Genomic DNA, 17830 nt, shown 5'->3' with positions numbered 1-17830 from the left:
CAACCAAGTTAACGTAATGTGAAGCATGAACCTCATCAACCCGTCATGTTAATGTAACTACTAGCCAGTTTGCCAGCGTTGCATTTTTTCTAACGTTAACGACAGACACCTCTGTTAGAGCTACTTCTGTGATGGTAGGTCGGTAGCATATACTGTAAAAAATAGATCGGTAGGTCGGTAGTTGTAGACCGCATAAGTGAATGATCGATAAATGAAACGCCTTCATTAAACACTACGCCAAGAACCAGTCACTTCCCAGGGATATCGGTGAACATTTGAGAAAGACCTTAGTTTGTCATCTAACGTCCATGATCAGTCATACTGATAACGTTATTTTTCAAGCTGACGCAAGTTAGTAACATTCACACCGCATATTTAAATGTGTAGTTAACATTTAACATTTAACATTAAAGCTGTGAAGTTTATTGCACACATATATTTAATTAATTACAGTGCATGAAAATGCACTGTACTGTTCTTTCTAGGCTTCTTCTTCTTCTTCTTCTAACGCATTTAATGCAGCTTCAACCGTTTAACGTAGAAACTTCATTCAAACTATGTTACGTAGGTCTTACTTAGGACATGGGTGCTATGTATTTTTCAGCTTTGTAACTTTTATACTTTTTAAACTATTAATTAAAAACTGTTCAAAATTTCCCCATAGACTTAACATGGGCTGATGACATCACAATAGAGCCGTTAAGCAATTAGAATCCTATGGCAGGTGTTCAGGCCACCTGGACCAACTGCCAGTCTCAGGCTTTAAGCATACAAACTGGCCCTATTAAGACTACACATCCTGTTCAACTGCTTCCTCTGCCAAAAACTGTTTCAAAATAAAAGTCCTCACTATAATATTTTACCAAAGATCCTTGATTACTAGCAAGATAGAGCAACGTAATTCGTTACTATGGGAGCAAAACGGGACAGTTCCGGTCTGCATAAGTGGGAGTGTCACCCTACGTCACTAAATAAACTTTCTCTCTTAATAAGCAATAACAACAGATAAACATAATTGTGTTCACAGTATTATTGTCCATAATCATGTATGATACCAATGAATCATTCTTAAGGACATGATATGAATAATTTAATTAGTCATGTGAACCGAGCTAGCTAGCTAGCTAACGCTAGCTTAAAATGCTATACAAGTGGATGGTAGTAGCTATGGCAATACAGCTATGCGCTAACAAGTGACTAGTAGTTGAAGGACTTCGCTTAAACTTAATATACTGTTGCAAATTCGCTTGAGTATAAACTATCCACTTTAACTAATGTCAGTAGTGTTATTCAGCTAGTTGTCATTTCAAAGAAATTACAGTTCTCCGTTTAAAATGTTACCTTAGCTAAGAGGCTAGCTAGCATGATAACAACCGGACAGTAACTGGCAGCAGCATGGTCTAATATTAAGTTATTTTATTACAAATCCGAACACTAAAAAATTACACTATTAGGCTTGAAATGATCCCAAACACTTACAGATTATGACACAATTTTCCAAAAAACCCTCAACAAATCCAGAAAGACAAAATGACCAATTTATTGGTAAAATTCCACAAGTCTCCATTGACATTAGTGCAGCAAGGGCTTACTCTGGTCTGCATAAAGGGGGATTTCCCCCCCTCCCCCTTGCAATAATCGAACGCGGAAATTGTCGAACGTTTGCGCCTCTCGCTCCGCTTGAACCCTCTCTGATTTTACTGTTAAACAATTTAACCCTTTAAACTACTGAACTTTTTAACTGTTCAGCCATTGTAACTGTTACTTGTCATCAACTATGACTCCTACCCACTGTAGCTAGTTAGCTAAGTTAGCTAAGTCACATGGTTAGCATAGTTAGCATGCTAGCATGTTAGTTAGCATTTTTAGCAAAACTGCTAAAAATGATTAGCTAAGTCATATGGTTAGCATAGTTAGCATGCTAGTTAGCATTTTTAGCAAAACTGCTAAAAATGATTAGCTAAGTTAGCTAAGTCACATGGTTAGCATAGTTAGCATGCTAAGATGCTTGAAGATTTTTAGCGTTAGCACGCAAGTTAACATTTTTAGCAAAACTGCTTTAAAATGATTAGCTAAGTTAGCTAAGTCACATGGTTAGCATGCTAGCATGATAGTTAGCATTTTTAGCAAAACTGCTTAAAATGATGAGCTAAGTCAGCTAAGTAACATGCTTAACATTGTTAGCATGTTAGTTAGCATAGTTAGCATAACTGTTAAAAATGATTAACTAAGTTAGCTAAGTCACATGGTTAGCATACTTAGCATTTTAACATTGTTAGCATGCTAGTTAGCATAGTAACTTGGTTAGCATTATTATCTTTGTTAATATAGTTAGCATAACTGCTAGCAAACATTAGAGCCATTCCAAGTGTCAGTTATCGTCAACTATCTACCTAAATAATTTAACCATTTAAACTATCCACTTATTTAACTGTTCAGTCATTCCAACTATATTAAACCTCATCTACCTAGCAACCAATATAGTTTGTTTTTACTCTGTATGATATTTTACATCATATTTTTGCATTTTCATGCACTGTATTTCCTTCAGGAAATGCTTTTCTAGTTGGTATTACTAGTGGTGTTGAGTGCCTGATTAGATGCTTTGTAATGTTGTAAAATTGTCTGACTAACTTTATTGTAACTTTCCTTTTTGCAGGTAAGATATGGGTGATGGCTGAATGTACTGGAGGTGGCGGCAAGGTGGTCTCCATGATCTACATTAGTCTGCAAACAAGGGAATGCCTATGTGAAGTCGTTTGGCTGGAGTGGTCTGAGGTGGCATTTCCTCCCCCTTTCTCCAAGTCCCCTGACATCCATCTCCCTGACATCATCACCCACCGTCACTGGATCAGCCTGAAGCCTCTTATACATGGGACATGGCACAGCACCACTTCGTTCTGAAAACACATGACTTTCAATAACTTGCGTGGCACCAAGAAAGGTCTGCCGCTGCTCTGAACCTTCATGTGACATCATTCACAGGGCTGCCAACTTTTCAAAAAACCTTGGAGTGAGATTTGGTGGGGCCAACCAAAATTTTGCTGCGGAAATTTTTGTTTGGCTCGTTCAGCATTATACCGTACAGTAAAAAAAAAAGTACATTGGTTCTCAGGTGTAGGGACCAGGGTCCCAGAGTTAAATTAACATTGGTATCAAAGGGATCTAGCCTAATGCTAGGACCATGGGCAATGGAGGCATTCTGAAATTGGGTGGGACATTTCAGGGGGGGGGAGGGGTCCTCCCCCAGAAATGTTTTTTTGGACTAGATGCAATTTCCTGAATTCTGGTATTTACCAGGTTATTTAGATACTTCTATATAACAAAATAAAGCCAGCCTACGAAATTAATAAAAAGTAAATCATGCATAATTTAAAAATAACTGAATATATAGGCTACTTGGCTACGCAATAAGGTTTCCATTACAGCACCGCGGATCGCTCAATGAACGATGAAAGCGGATAAAGTAAATTAAATATCAAACTAAAGCGAAAATGTCATGCTTTTGAAGGCCTACCATTGTGCAGTCTAGCTGTGGTTAGTGACGTGATGCTGTTAATGGGGAGTTTTACATAAACCTATAGGTTATTATTTATTTGGCATACAAACAGCACTGTTATTTCGCACGGCAATAGTGGGGGGGTCCAAACTAACAATTTTGTTTTGTAAGAATTTAAGAAATGTTTGTATATTTTAACTTTTAAATGCATCAATCTGGTGCACTTTTAAAAATAAATTCAGGTCAGACTTGCTTATTTTTATGGAAATATTTGTGCTGTAGCCTAAGCTATTTTGCACTTCAGAATTATAACCATGCATACACAGGTGGAATAGTTATGGTGATATTGCAATAAGTTCACAACCACAAAAACATATGGTCCATTTCACAGTTCAGAAATGTTCAGCACTCCATGAAATTATGCAGAAGTGGTCACCTGTGTTTTTCAGCTAGTTCATTTAAGATAATATATTGGTCATTGTAATGGCCATAGCCTACAGGCTATTCCTTTTTCAGGATGTACCCATATCTGCATGATGTGAATGTTTGCATATGGCTTATGTCAGGCTTTATATCAATATTTGTGTCTCCTTATTTGATTTTCTTTATATTTTTGCATTAATGTCACTAGAAAGCATGGCAATATAAATATATTAATTTATCTGTGTAAGTGGGATTGGCTGGAACCTGACAATATAAGAACCATGATAGTGGGATAATCTACTGAGCAATTTACAAAAAAATGTATGTAGGCCTACTGACAAATAGTTTAAATTAGAATACATTATAATTTAAGCCCCAATGAGGCTATGTAGAAATGTGTTGCAATTTCAAAAACAGAGGCATGCTTTATATCCTCGTGATTCGGCACGGTTTGCTGTTTATTGTGATATTAGGTTTGCCACATGTTGTGTGAAGGGTTAGTGAGATATTACAACCGAGAGTAATGGGTGTGCACTGTGTGCAAAATGCAAATATGATTAGCCTAAATTGCACGTCCGGTTCAATGATAATTTTCTCGTGAACCATTTATCACAGCAACTTGGCGCTAATATCATTGGAAAGCTTAGAGTCCGCTCGTTCACATGATGTGTGATATCATGTATAGGTTTAGTTTAGTTGAACCTCATCTGCCAGGTATTTGACCTACCACGTTGACACTTCAGCGTGAAAAATACTCAAAGCATAGGCCTACCTGAAGCCGGGGGAATGCGCCTGGGATGGCTTTTGAAGTAGCATCGCAAATGAGAGAAAATTTAGAAAATTCCACAGACAGGGGGTGCTCTTGAACCCTCTCACCGTCTCTGAAAGCATAACCGTGGCTCAACAGGTAGATCTATAGGCTAAACTCATTTTTCAGGCATCTGACCGACCGGCTTGACACTTCAGTGTGAGAAATCGTGGGTGTGGCGTGTGAGTGTGTGAAACTAATCAAATGCGTGTGTCTCACGGCCAATGCGTGAGAGTTGGCAGCTATGTCATTCATACTTGAGGCTGTACACATCCCTTTGTTTCTATTTTCTTTATTGATGTCACCCAAACTTCAACTTTCTGTATGCTCCTGAACTCACACAAATTGTAAATTACAATGCGCCATTTAACCAGTGGTGTAGTCTAGTTAATTAGTTGTAGTGGTGGGTATACTGTGAGAATAATTCAGAATATCAGAATAATTATTGGTTGATACTAAATCAATATTGAATGTTTTTTTTTTTATTATTTCTTTTGTGTGATATATCATTCAGAATGCTGTAACATGACTGGTCTTCAATCAGCCAAAGAGGACACATCGTAACTCCTCTCCTAGTTACTCTCCATTGGCTCCCTACAGTAGCCAGAATTAAATTTAAATCTCTCACTTTGGCCTATAGGACACTGACTGGATCTGCTCCTTGTTATTTTAATTCAATGATCAAGATATACATCCCCAACCGCCCACTGCGATCTTCTGATGAGCGTCTGTTGTGTCAACCAGTCTTAAACGCTAGGTCAAATTCAAGACTCTTTTCCTCAGTGGTTCCATGTTGGTGGAATGAGTTACCCAGTGCTCTTCGTTCTTGTGATAGTTTTTGGTCTTTTAAGCACTTCTTATACATTATGGTTTGTATGCAGTAGTACTGTTTTATTTTCATTATAGGCTGTTGATTAATTTGACATTGTTTATTATTGATATTCTCCTTAATGTAGTCTTACCATGTTATTGTTATTATATTATTGATTGAATGGGCATTATTATTTATTATTGCTTTCCCCCCTCATTTTCATTGTTTATTTCATTAGGCTATTGATTGATCCCTGTTTTAAGTATTATATTGTTTTGTATTTGTTAAGGGTAACCATAACCATCATCATAATGTGGTATTTTCTTATGCACTTGAAACAAAGAATAAAAATGTTTCTTTAAACGTAGTACCACTTTAAACACATCACACACTGAACAGCAAAGTAGCTTCCTGATTATGTGTAAAATGTTTACAGAGTATCCTGATGTAGTAGGTCCATGTTCTCATATTTTTACAGCTGACATGAAGGCTGCAATATTACATTTCTGATTTATAATGGAGCACCCTCTCTGGTGAAAGACTAGCAAGTCTGTGGTAGAGGCATACGATTACAGACATATTGAGAGAGCCTATCAATGAGTTGTCACAGTTTTCAATTTAGACGTATTATTTTGAAATGGGGTACGTCTATGGGAGGATTTACACATCACTGGCAAGACCTGATCAAATCATACCAATGCAAAATGCTTCTCCAGCAGTGCAATCGCAGGTAACAACGATACCTTAACTCAGCATTTTCAGATACCGCTGTTATGAGCATAGTAAGCAAATTGTCCATTTGTAACTTTGAATCATACCTCACGTTAAGCTATGGTCCAATAATGTGTTCACTAAAACACAAGTAAAGTTATTTGTCGGGCTGATTCATAAATGGGCATACCGAGGTTGTCGACCTAGCAGGCTAGGTGGCGTTTATTGCCATTCGCAAAACTAAGCAAGAGTTAACGTTAATGAAACTTAACATCGCCTTCTCCAGTGACAAAGTGTATTCAAATGAAGTTGCAACGATGATGGCGGCAATCACTGGTTACGTTAAACCATTTGAAACAAGTAGGACTGTAAATGATGGTGACTATGGCTAACGTCACTTCGGATCAATATAGCAGAGCCCTTTTACTTTACCTATCAACTGGCTAATGCTAGCATGATGTACAGTGGGTCCCAGTTAAAAATTGACACTTCATTCACGATCATGGTGAATGGTGAAATGTAAGTACAACTGCAGCCGCTTGGGGGCAGCATAGTCCGCTGTGGAGTTCCACGGTCGAACCAGACGGCGCATTCGACAGCAAGGGCTGTGATTGGCCGAGTTTTCAGTGCGTTTCTCTGTGTTTTTAGCAGCCCCTGCAACATGCTAGTCCACTGTAGCCTAAGCCTTGTACATAATGTTAAACATAGTTTTGGATTCAGTGGCAAGATTTCTTGATTATACAGTGCCTGTCTCTCAGTAATGTTTTAAAATGAGAGCTTCGTCAGCTGGCAGTAGGCTACTTTGTCGGTAGTCATGAGAAGTTCGCTTGCTAACAGAACATAAATATGCTGCCCAGAAACCTTGTGAATAGTTCTGATTTTTTTTTACTACACTAACGAGGTTGAAATATAGACTTTGCCTACAGCATCTCCTTAACAGTAATGTTAACAAAATGACAGCATTCATATGACAAAGAAAAACGAATTCGGTCACTCAAGACTGTGCCACAGCAACCAGTGTAGGCTACAGTCCTACCCAATAGGCCTACTCGAAGCAGATAGCGTTGTCTGACGGTCGAGTGGGTTAATGCACGTATTTCCAGAACAGGTCTGCAACTTTCAGGTAGTTCTGAGTTCGAATTTAGGCAGGAGCAGAGCCATATAAAGGCCTAGGCCTATTGTTATCATTTTTTGCAAGGTGTTGCTCCTGGCAATACTTGTTTATAAGACGTTTGGTGATTAATTGATAGCTGTTTTTGGGACACGTTAAACGTTCTTTATAATGAGCGCATCTGGGGAGTAAAACGACTGTTACGCGCTGGGTAGGCTACAATGATTGCAATACAAAAATATGCGCGTGTTAGTTTAGTTAGTTTTGTGATGTTTTGCAATTTTGCCTCGTGTGTTTTCAGGTTTTAGGGCTTTTTTGGCAAGATTGACCTTGGTTAGACTCTGCATATGTTATTTCTCCGTATGGAAAATAAAGTCAAATTGTCTGTTATTAGTTCAAACAAGTGTTGCTTGTTAAAACATGTGACTAGTGAAACTCAAATGACTTTAGAAATATTTAGCCAAAGCCAAAAAGTGTTAGAGAGAAGGAGAGACGCCGGTGCAGCTCAGATGTCTTCTTAATTTTCTTTATTATTTAGTAAAAGGTGCAGAACATTATTAAACTTTGACTAACGTTTCGATGTTCGTTAGTCAAAAACATCGACACATCAAAATGTTAGTCAAAGTTTAATAATGTTCTGCACCTTTTACTGAAGAATAAAGAAAATTAAGAAGACATCTGAGCTGCACCGGCATCTCTCCTCTCTAAAATATCTGTCCTGGCCTGGTTGCAACGGATTGTGGCCAAACGACAGAAGCGCTGGAGAACCCTCCTTTGTCTACCAAAAGTGTTACTTTGTGCCCCGCAGCTCCCCACTGCTTGTGAAAGAAGGGGATGGGGGAGGGGGCTTAACGTGAAAAAGCTTAATGTCACAAAAACGGCAACGAAGTCGTTTTAGGCTACAGGCCTTCATAATGGTAGGCTACAGGAAGTGGGGAAGGGTATGGGATGACCAGAGTCGCCATCTATCGCCTTTCCAGGCACACAGCTCGTTATATAGCCTATCGACTGCCTTAACAGATAGGCTTTGCTCTTGGTTTGGCCTTACAGCTTAACTCAATGCTCTTGTTGCTTGCAGTTTGTTAAATAAAAGCGATGCAGATTACATTATTTATTTCTGATTAATTGCGTCTTTTGATGTATTTTGCAACATTTGCTTGTTAGGCTGGGCTACTGTCAATGTCCTGTACAGGTCAATGTTCAACAATTGCTGGTGTAGGCCTAGGCTATTAATCAATTAGGGACTGTTTGTTATTTATTTAATTAAGGGGCTACCGGAGGAGTTTTGGGAGCGTTAGTCAAAAAAGACGTGACCCTCCCTCGCCAGCAAGAATTTTTTCTATGACCCTCCAAAGTGATTGAGAAAAAACGCATGACCCTCCCCATTTTACAACAATTTATTGATGCCTTAGGCTACTGGGTCAATTTGGGAGCTTGCATGCTATGACTCCTTCCTTGAAATGCCTTGAAAAGGCTGTCGTTTGCACAATTTCACAAATAATCACCGGGACCGAAACAAACCTGTCAACTTTTCCCGGGTTTATCGCGTATTTTAACTTTTTCCTCACTGTCTTAGGAGGAGCTGCAGGGCCATCGCAAGGGGATGCGAGGCCCTGTGCGAACTTGACAGATGCAAGGCCCCTTTCACTTACGTGCATGAAATCATGCGATAGCTTACTTTACACATAGCCAAGGCTACCGTCGGTGTATTTTAATAGTAGCCTAGTCTAATAAGCTACACCAGCTTGCCTTTAAGAGGGGAAATTCAATTGTATGGCCTATAACATTAGCTGAGTCACATATTTGGCCATATGGTGTTTATCATAGGCTACATCACGAAACCAAATAGTGTAACAAAGGCGAACACTTTAACAGGGGGAATTAATTGGGCATGAATCATTGTACTGAACGGTATTTGTCAATGAGCAGAAACACACACGACATTCAAACTATTGATAAGATGTACTGGTCTGTATCTATAGGCTAACATTGGACAAATAAATGACACTGACTCGCCATATCCTGACTCAGGAAAAAAAACATTTTCTTGCTTTGCCGCAAACTCAGCAATGAAATCATAGGCCAGTTTGCAGGTAGCCTAACGTCTTTTTCATAGAAGGGAGAGCCCAGTCTCTCCTGTGACATGGAGGTGCGCAAATAGTTTTTAATAGCCTGTTCAACTTCTGAAAAGCTTCGCTCACCCGATGCCAGTCACTGATCGTAATTTCAAATTTCGGAAAGCTTCATCTTTTAAGTTTTAAGTGCAGTGGCCCCTATCTGCCCCTTTGGAATTATATCTCGAGCCTATTATAAGGTCCAGTGCGTTATGTCCTGGGATTTGGATGTGCTCAAAAAGAAAAGAAAAAACACTTTTTTATAGATGGTTATGAGGAGCAATGTGAGAGAGAAATTTGATGATCAAGTTCTAACACACATAGGCCTATCCCCTCTCGCTTTCTCTCTCTCCATCCCTGCACACGGTGCTTTCTTAAAGGAGCTGCACCATTTTACAACAATTGCATCTACATTTTCATATTAGAATGTTTTGTCAAGTGTAAGCTTAAACTACCGTGATCAATTTAAGTTCCGATGCCCCCGCCAAGGCCATGGAAGCAGTAAGTCAGTCGCATCAAAAATAGTAGTGGCACCCAAGTGACACCTTGTGGTTGTTTGTGTCAACTGCAGTTTGTGCCATTTCTGCTGAGAAAATGGGGTGCGTGATTCATGAAGGAACCCGTCCAAACTTAACGGGGACCCACTGTAGCATGCTATGAGCTAATATACTTAGCATCTACGAAAGAACAGAACATATCTTTTTTCACAAAGAATCTGTCACAACTAACAACGATGTCTCTTACCAGCAACTACACAATGTATGACTATCAATATGTATTTAGTCAGACTGTGATAAGATATAGCCTAATGATAATAACAGCAACACTTATTTAGGTTAGATTATGTGTCGAAATCAGGTGTCGTTAAAATAAGTGAGCGATGACGTGGTAGTGTCTGCAGCCTAGACGGTAAAACATAATGGACAAAGCGTCGCGTCTGCAGCCAGCCAGCTGTCAATCATAGGTGTAAACACGCCCTTTTTAGATTTGTTAATATATCATTAAAAAAAATAATTTCAGCGAGAAAAGAAAAATTGTGTGTATTGAAGCATCTTGAAAACTATTTTTTCGAATAAAAAGTTGTTGATACAAAAATAGTTTTAGGTGAGAAAAGTGACACGGAAAGTTGGCTACTTGGCCATTGAAATACATGGTGATGGGCGGAGTTACACATTGTACTGCAGCCAGCCACCAGGGGGCTCTGGACTAACGCTCGCATCACTCTTAACAGACGGCACACTGTCCAGTTCTATATATACAGTCTATGAATGTAACATGCATGGGGGACGAAAGAGACACCATTTAAGCTATGTACTTCCCACAACTTAAATGTTTGACAACATATCATGAATGGTACTTCAAATAGGTGTTATTTTAAATAGATTGCTGATGGGTTATACATGTTGGTGAACGTCTGTTAACAACTTCTTGCCGTCATCATGAAGCGTGTATCTCGCTCCTCGCTAACTTAACTGCACAGAGACACAGGATAACGGACAGAGTAGGCTATCTAAAGTTGAAACACCTCTGATTCTCAAGACAGGCAGGCTAGGAGATACAGGATAACTAGAAATGAGAGGGAAATGTTACAGGTCTTGCAACAGTATGTCATAACCAATTAAAAAGGACGATATATATAATTTAGAATATGTGAACTGAAACTGGACAGGCCATAATAATCTCTGACTAGTTTAGGCTACTTATTGTTAAATTGCAATGTGAGCGGCAGCCAGCAGGGGAGGATATGTCACAGGATTATTTAAAAAGCAAATGTGTGTCTGCCCTGATTCTGATACCATGGCGGTATTAATTAAACCGTGGGGGGCCGCCATGCTGAAATAAACATAGAGGAAACACTGGGCTATAATATTAAAATACCATTTTTTAACAAGCCTTCCCTAAATTCTAAAATGGATCAGTGTGTAGGCCTATTCATGAGCTCATATCCTGAATAGCAACTAAGCAACTAACCTCTTTGAGGGTTAGAGACAACATGTGGGGACAATCTATATTAAATCAGTGCAAGTGAATTCTTTGACCAGCTGCTGACCAGAGTAGTGATATGACAGTGGTGGACAGTAGTGATCTGATCTGATGTTCTGTTCTTGATTTTTATTGATCAGGGCATTGTGTAAACAGATCTTCCATTTATTCATGTTATCTTTTGTTGTGTTCTTATGCAGGCTTGCTGATTGTAAACTCACAGATACGTCTTGTGAGATTGTGGCTTCAGTCCTACAGTCACCAAACTCCCTGCAACAGCTGGACTTGAGTGACAATGACCTTGGGGATTTTGGAGTTCAGCTTCTCTCTAAGGGACTGTCCAGTTCCAACTGCAAAATACAAACATTAAGGTGGGTGCAGACGTTTCTTTGTAGTCTTTGTATCTTTGTCTGAAATGTCCTCATTAGTTAGAAGAACCATGACAACATAACAATGGAACATCAACTAGTCAGCGAAATGAAAAAGTAGCAATTTTTGGTTTTGCTTATCGTACCATCTCAAGCTGGTAATTTTATCTGGTCTTACATTGCTGGTTTAACTGGCCATGCCAGCTTATGTTGGTCATTCTAGCAAACCAGCATGGTTGGGTCCTTCATAGCATTAACTCTCAAGCAAGCTGTGCATTGTTAAACATTTAGGAAGTGCAGACTTGGTGTGACATAACGGATAAACATAGGCCACTGCTATCGTGTGTCATATTATTTACCGATAGGTCAATACCAGCCAAGTCTCTGAAAAATCCTTCTTATTAAGTTTTTGAACCTTCGACATTATTGGTCTGTAAATTGTCTGACATTTGTGTCAGTTAATATTTCTCATGAGATATCTTTGAGTTTTGTAGTACCTTGGCTATGTGTTTTGTGCATACTATAGTTAGCTAAGTTATGCTAGCTCTCGTTGGTATTTCCAGAGAATGTCTAAAAAGAACTTGAACTCTCGGGAAACTTCCTTCCTTTGGTTCCATGTGGGGGCGCTCGCGGGCGAGTGCAGAATGAATGGATGTCAATGGAGCTATACCCCTCAAAATCCACTTCTCGGGATATAATTTTTTGTCTAATAATCTGATTGTTGCATTCGAAAGGGGAGGCAAAGAAAATACACACTGCTGAACATTATATTTTTTTAAAGTCGCTTATAAAGCCTTTCAAAAATGTCAATGACATCATTCATTAGCAGAATGGTAGCGTGTTATGGGCAACGATGACCCAACCTGTAAAAAATCAAGGAAAGGATATTCAAATATTCGTTCATTTAACTTTTGTCCTATAATCCATATTGAACTTGCAGAAATTACAATACAATCTGTCATTTGTCAACGACAATCAGGTTTTCACTTGACAAATTTAACCGTCTAGCTCCATAGACCCCCATTCATGTTGCACTCGCCCGCTATCACCCCCAGTGAAACTCTGGTGGAACTGCAACCAAATTCGGTACAATGGGGCTTAATAGGGAGTGAACAGGCTCTCCGTAGACGGGCTCTGGTATTCCGAAGGCTAATTACTAGCAATCCCTGTGTGTTGAAGCTGTGTTGTTAGCAGCATTAGCTAATTGTGTTGTATTGCATATGTAATGTTATGTGAAATGCATATGCATCTTTTTCTGTATTCTTTTACAGTTTTACATGATGACAATGTATCATGTAAATAATGATGTATGTTGAAAGTGAAGCATTGTTGTAAACGTCAGTAAACACAAGAAGTCAAGCCTTTTTTATTTATTGGAAAGCTTCTGACAAACACACAGGGTTTAGAAGGACAATTTTATTCCAATTAGATGTTATCTAGCAGTCTAGTTTTACCTGCTAGTGACAGTACGAGGGCAGCATAGTGTGTATGTGTGTGTGAGGGATAGTGTGTATGTGAATGATCTGTGTAGCCTACTGTCATTATAGGGGGATAATATCTCTTGAGTATGTTGATTTAATGGGGCAATGTTTAAACAGTATCCCTTCCATTTATCCATCTCTGTAATGTTTTTATCTTTTCTCATGTTGTTCTGTAGACTTGCTGAATGCAAACTCTTAGAGAACTCCTGGAAAATTGTGGCTACTGTTCTACAGTCACCAAACTCCCTGATACAGCTGGACCTGAGTGACAATGACCTGGGAGATTCTGGAGTTCAGCTTCTCGCTAAGGGACTGTCTAGTCCCCACTGCAAACTCCAGACATTAAGGTTGGTGTAAGGCCATGCATTTCCTGACATTTATTTGTATTTGTTTGTTTACTTATTTTTGTAGTTAGTAACACACTACAATGACAGGGAAATTAGAACTATTCATTATAAAAAGAATTGAACTATATGCAAATTGTAATAACTATATGCAAGCCACTGCCATTGTATTGCCATAGATAAGCCGATACCAGTCAACAAGGCAAATATTGGCTGATGCCGATGTTAGGCCATTATATTGTTCATTGCACCCCTACAATTTAGCCATATTACATTTTGCACTACATCTTAGTGAAACATTTCAGATTTTTGTGTGTGTGTGTGTGTGTGTGTGTGTGTGTGAATGATCTATGCCACACTCTAAAACTTCACAGCTATCATTACTTCAAATGTTTAGTAAGTATAACAAAGTTTTTGTGTTTTGTTGAGATTACTTGCCTAAAATGAGTGTAATTTAATGTTGAGGTGGAAAAGTAAATTTAAATCAAGTAAACTACTTGAATTGCTGAAGTTTGTGCTACACTGTGAATTTAGTTGGTTAACCTTAATTACTTTTAAAAAGCATGCAAACCGATGAAATTGAGCCTTGAAATTACTGACTAATCTGAAATAGGAATTGCAAGTTGTGTAAGTAAATGCTTACTTAGTGTAGTGCACTTACAGTACACTACTGAGAATTCCTATTTCACCTAACTAGGTCATTACAAGTAAAGCATACTGTGTTTTTATTAAACACAGTATTCCAGATTAGTCTGTAATTTCATGGCAATCGATTTGCATGCTTTTAAAAGGTTTAAAGGTGTAACATTAGCCTGGAAATCCAGACCCTGGAAATCTAGAAAGACTAAGGGCAGGCCTGGAGTGGGTAATCGGGAGAATTCCCGGTGGGCCGCTTCACTTTTGGGCCGGTCGAAGGAAAAAAATTGACATTTGCCACGTTAATCTATCTTCTCTTAAAGTTGGCTACACACGTTCGCATTCTATGCCTAACACCGCAGCCTCTGCATGGGTTGTTCTCCCCTCCCAAGAGTTAATTGGTTGGGTCCATATACTGTAGCCCGTCTTTTCTAAAAAGTTTTCTCAGATACCAGCCGGGCCGGCCCTACCATAGTGATAAGCGTCAGGGAGGATGGATGGTAGAAAGAGGCCATGAGGGACTGAAAAGGCCAGGGCCCAGTTCCCCGAAAGCATCTTAAGCCTAAGAGCGTCAGAAGTCCCCTCTTACTTAACGCCTTAAGATTTGGCCGACTGTTTCGAAACCATCGTAGCTTAAGAGCGCCGCGGAAAACACTTCGTCAGAGATCTACGAGTGCTCCAGAGTACTCAAGTTACCGGGCTAAGAGTGTCTTAACAGTACTTCTCACTGAGGTCACCAACAGGACATACAGAGGAATTACAACTCAGAAAATACATAATCCAACTTACGTTCCCATTCTTTATTGTGTTTACCTGTGATGAATCAGATTTTAGCGTGCAAAATAGCCTACATTTAATGGTCATAATAATGTGATGAAAAGCGGACAAAAATGCAATCAAGTTATGAAACGAGACGTTGCCAGAATAGTTTGACATTATCTTTGCTAAGTGAATATTTTATTAGGCGTGAACGCGCGTGCACTGCTCTTAAGATGCTCTTAAGGGGATCTGTCCACGTTAATAGTTCCGAAATATGCTCTGATTTGATGGTGATGTCAGGTGACTGCACGTCACAGCTATAGGCCTACCGTTTAAACTTCGGATCTACACATTAATTCACATCAATACGAAAATAGTAACACTTGACATCTGCATTTAAGCATCCCAAGTAGGTTATATACCACACACAGACATAAATAATTGTAATTATTTAAGATTAGATTGTTGCACCATGCAATCATTTTTCGTGGTGTCACTTAAGAACACGTTTGAAGATAAGAAAGAAGTCGAGTAAGAAAGTGAGGAAATGTGTAGGCCTAGTTTTGATGCAGTAGCCTACAGACTAAACCACATGTTGATTTCTCTGCTTTTTACCTCATAGGCCTAATAAAATATAGCCTTCACTTAGCAAAGGTAATGTCAATAGATAGATAGATAGATACACAGATAGATACTTTATTGATCCCCAAGGGGAAATTCAAACCAAGGGGAATTTTTGGGTACGCAGGCCTGTGTGTGAAAAATGTCAGGCGCACACCCTTATTGTGAAACTACCCAATTCAAGTTTATACTTGGTTGTTTACTTTTCCACCTCAAAATTAAGTGACTCATTTTAGGCAAGTAATGTATTGAGTTCTACTTACTAAACATTTTAAGTAAGGAACGCTATTATATTTTACAATGCATATGTCATTACAGGGTAATAAGGTCACCTGATTATGCTGACTATTGTTATGGCTGACTCAGAAGCTGCAACATAAAATGGAGATGGAAATCAGAGTTTATAAAAAAATAATTTCAATTAAAAAAAATAATGATTTGGATTTAAGGGGTTAAACATCAATTTATATTAACGTTCTCACACACATGCACACACACACATTGTATGTATATATATACATATATATCCCTATTGCATGGTGTTGCCATATGGGAACAATTGATTTATCTTAGTGTTTCTAATTGGCAGTAACACAAAACCTATATTTTACTATTTAAGTGTGAAAAAGGGAATTTAAGTATATAAAAAAAAATGTAGGCGCATGATGAGGATATACCCCACATATACAGGATATACACTTTCTGAAGGGGACTACTTGGGGTGGGATGGTTCACAAAACCCACGGTTCGGTTTGTACCTCGGTTTTAAGGTCACGGTTTTCGGTTCTGTATGGTTCTTGTTGTTATTTTTATTAAGGGGAGGGCTCTGTGACAATGCGGTCTCACTACAGTTGAATTATGTCCTCTGACTGTAATACAACCCTATGAATTTGGGAAATGAAAGTCATCTAAATGAAAGTCATGTAAATTATGACATTCTTTAATATAAACATTGGTTTAGATAAAAACAATTACTTTATGTCCGTAAAGGAAGGCTATTTATTCTCCAAGACGGACTGCACTATGACAATATCACCATGACATTATCACTTTATTGGCCAAAATACAGTTGAATTTGTATTTTAACTAGATGTTTCAGAGCATAAATAATGCACGCTTAATTTAGTTCATTTCTAAAAGATTTGTAATGAAATAAAAAGAAATTCACATGATCAGTAGCCTAATAAGAGAGAAAAAAAACAAACACAGGTGAACTGTGGGAACAGCTGTCATTCGTTCCTCTTCAGGTTTGATGTCAAATAATAGTAGACTAACGTTAAAGGTGCAGACAGGGATTTAGCAGGAAGCCGTGTTTTTGTTTAAATTTATTAGCAGATGGTGCTTGGTTTACAATTTAACAGCACCACTACTGGAGAAAAAATTCTAGGGGAAACACTGTATGAATATATAAATTAAAACTTTACAAGAATTTAACTGAATTTTACAACCACAATATATGTATAATTAGATTGTATTACACTTGTGCTACACATAAGGTAACATATGCACTAATGCCTCATTCACACCAGATACGTGGTGTGTGTGTTCCGTCACAGCTGTGGCATGGTTGTGTGTGTGTGTGATTTCAGACTTGGCAGGTGTCTTGCTACGGGTACCAGTAAGTGCAGTGTCAAGTTTGGCGTTGATTGGATAAGAAATGCAAAATATATTGTTAAATATATTGGTATGAGAAGCACACATTGGGTTTCTCTGCTGTACTGTAGCCACTCCCTCTCTCACACAGCACAGTGCAGGACCAGAGACAGAGAGGATATGGGCACAGCATGGGTCAAGTTGCTTGGATGATTATCATGTCTGATGTCAACAATAAAGATTCCCTGTATGCAGTTTGCTTCTATATCATTAAGCTATTCAAATAGGCTAAACATAGCCTTACATCAAAGCTTTAGGCTTATGTCATTTCGATCAGCTACAGACAACGAGTGGCAGACAGAGTGTGTCACTTACGCTAGAGCAGGGGTTCTCAACCTTTTTGGCAGGTGACCCTTTTTTGATTTCACAAAACGTTGGCGACCCCAATCCTTCACATGTTACGCGAGAGAGCGCAACTCATCTCTGCTATAACATGCAGACGAGAGCGGTTCTTTAATTTTCTCCAAATGTCCTTACGCGTTGTTTTGCTATTTTATTTTAAACATTG

At 38.7% G+C, this 17830-nt stretch overlaps 1 protein-coding gene across 1 annotated transcript in view; it reads left to right on the top strand.

The window, feature by feature from the left end:
* LOC125297248 (NACHT, LRR and PYD domains-containing protein 3-like) overlaps window positions 1-17830 on the top strand; it is a 246988-nt gene that overhangs the window by 179632 nt on the left and 49526 nt on the right. The window contains 2 exon segments of the mRNA XM_048247479.1: window positions 11661-11831; window positions 13486-13656. Coding sequence (XP_048103436.1) covers window positions 11661-11831; window positions 13486-13656 — 342 coding nt within the window.

Source organism: Alosa alosa, chromosome 7 (assembly GCF_017589495.1).
Source record: "Alosa alosa isolate M-15738 ecotype Scorff River chromosome 7, AALO_Geno_1.1, whole genome shotgun sequence".
Classification (NCBI taxonomy): Eukaryota; Metazoa; Chordata; class Actinopteri; order Clupeiformes; family Clupeidae; genus Alosa; species Alosa alosa.
This window is presented reverse-complemented; position numbering and strand designations above follow the sequence as displayed.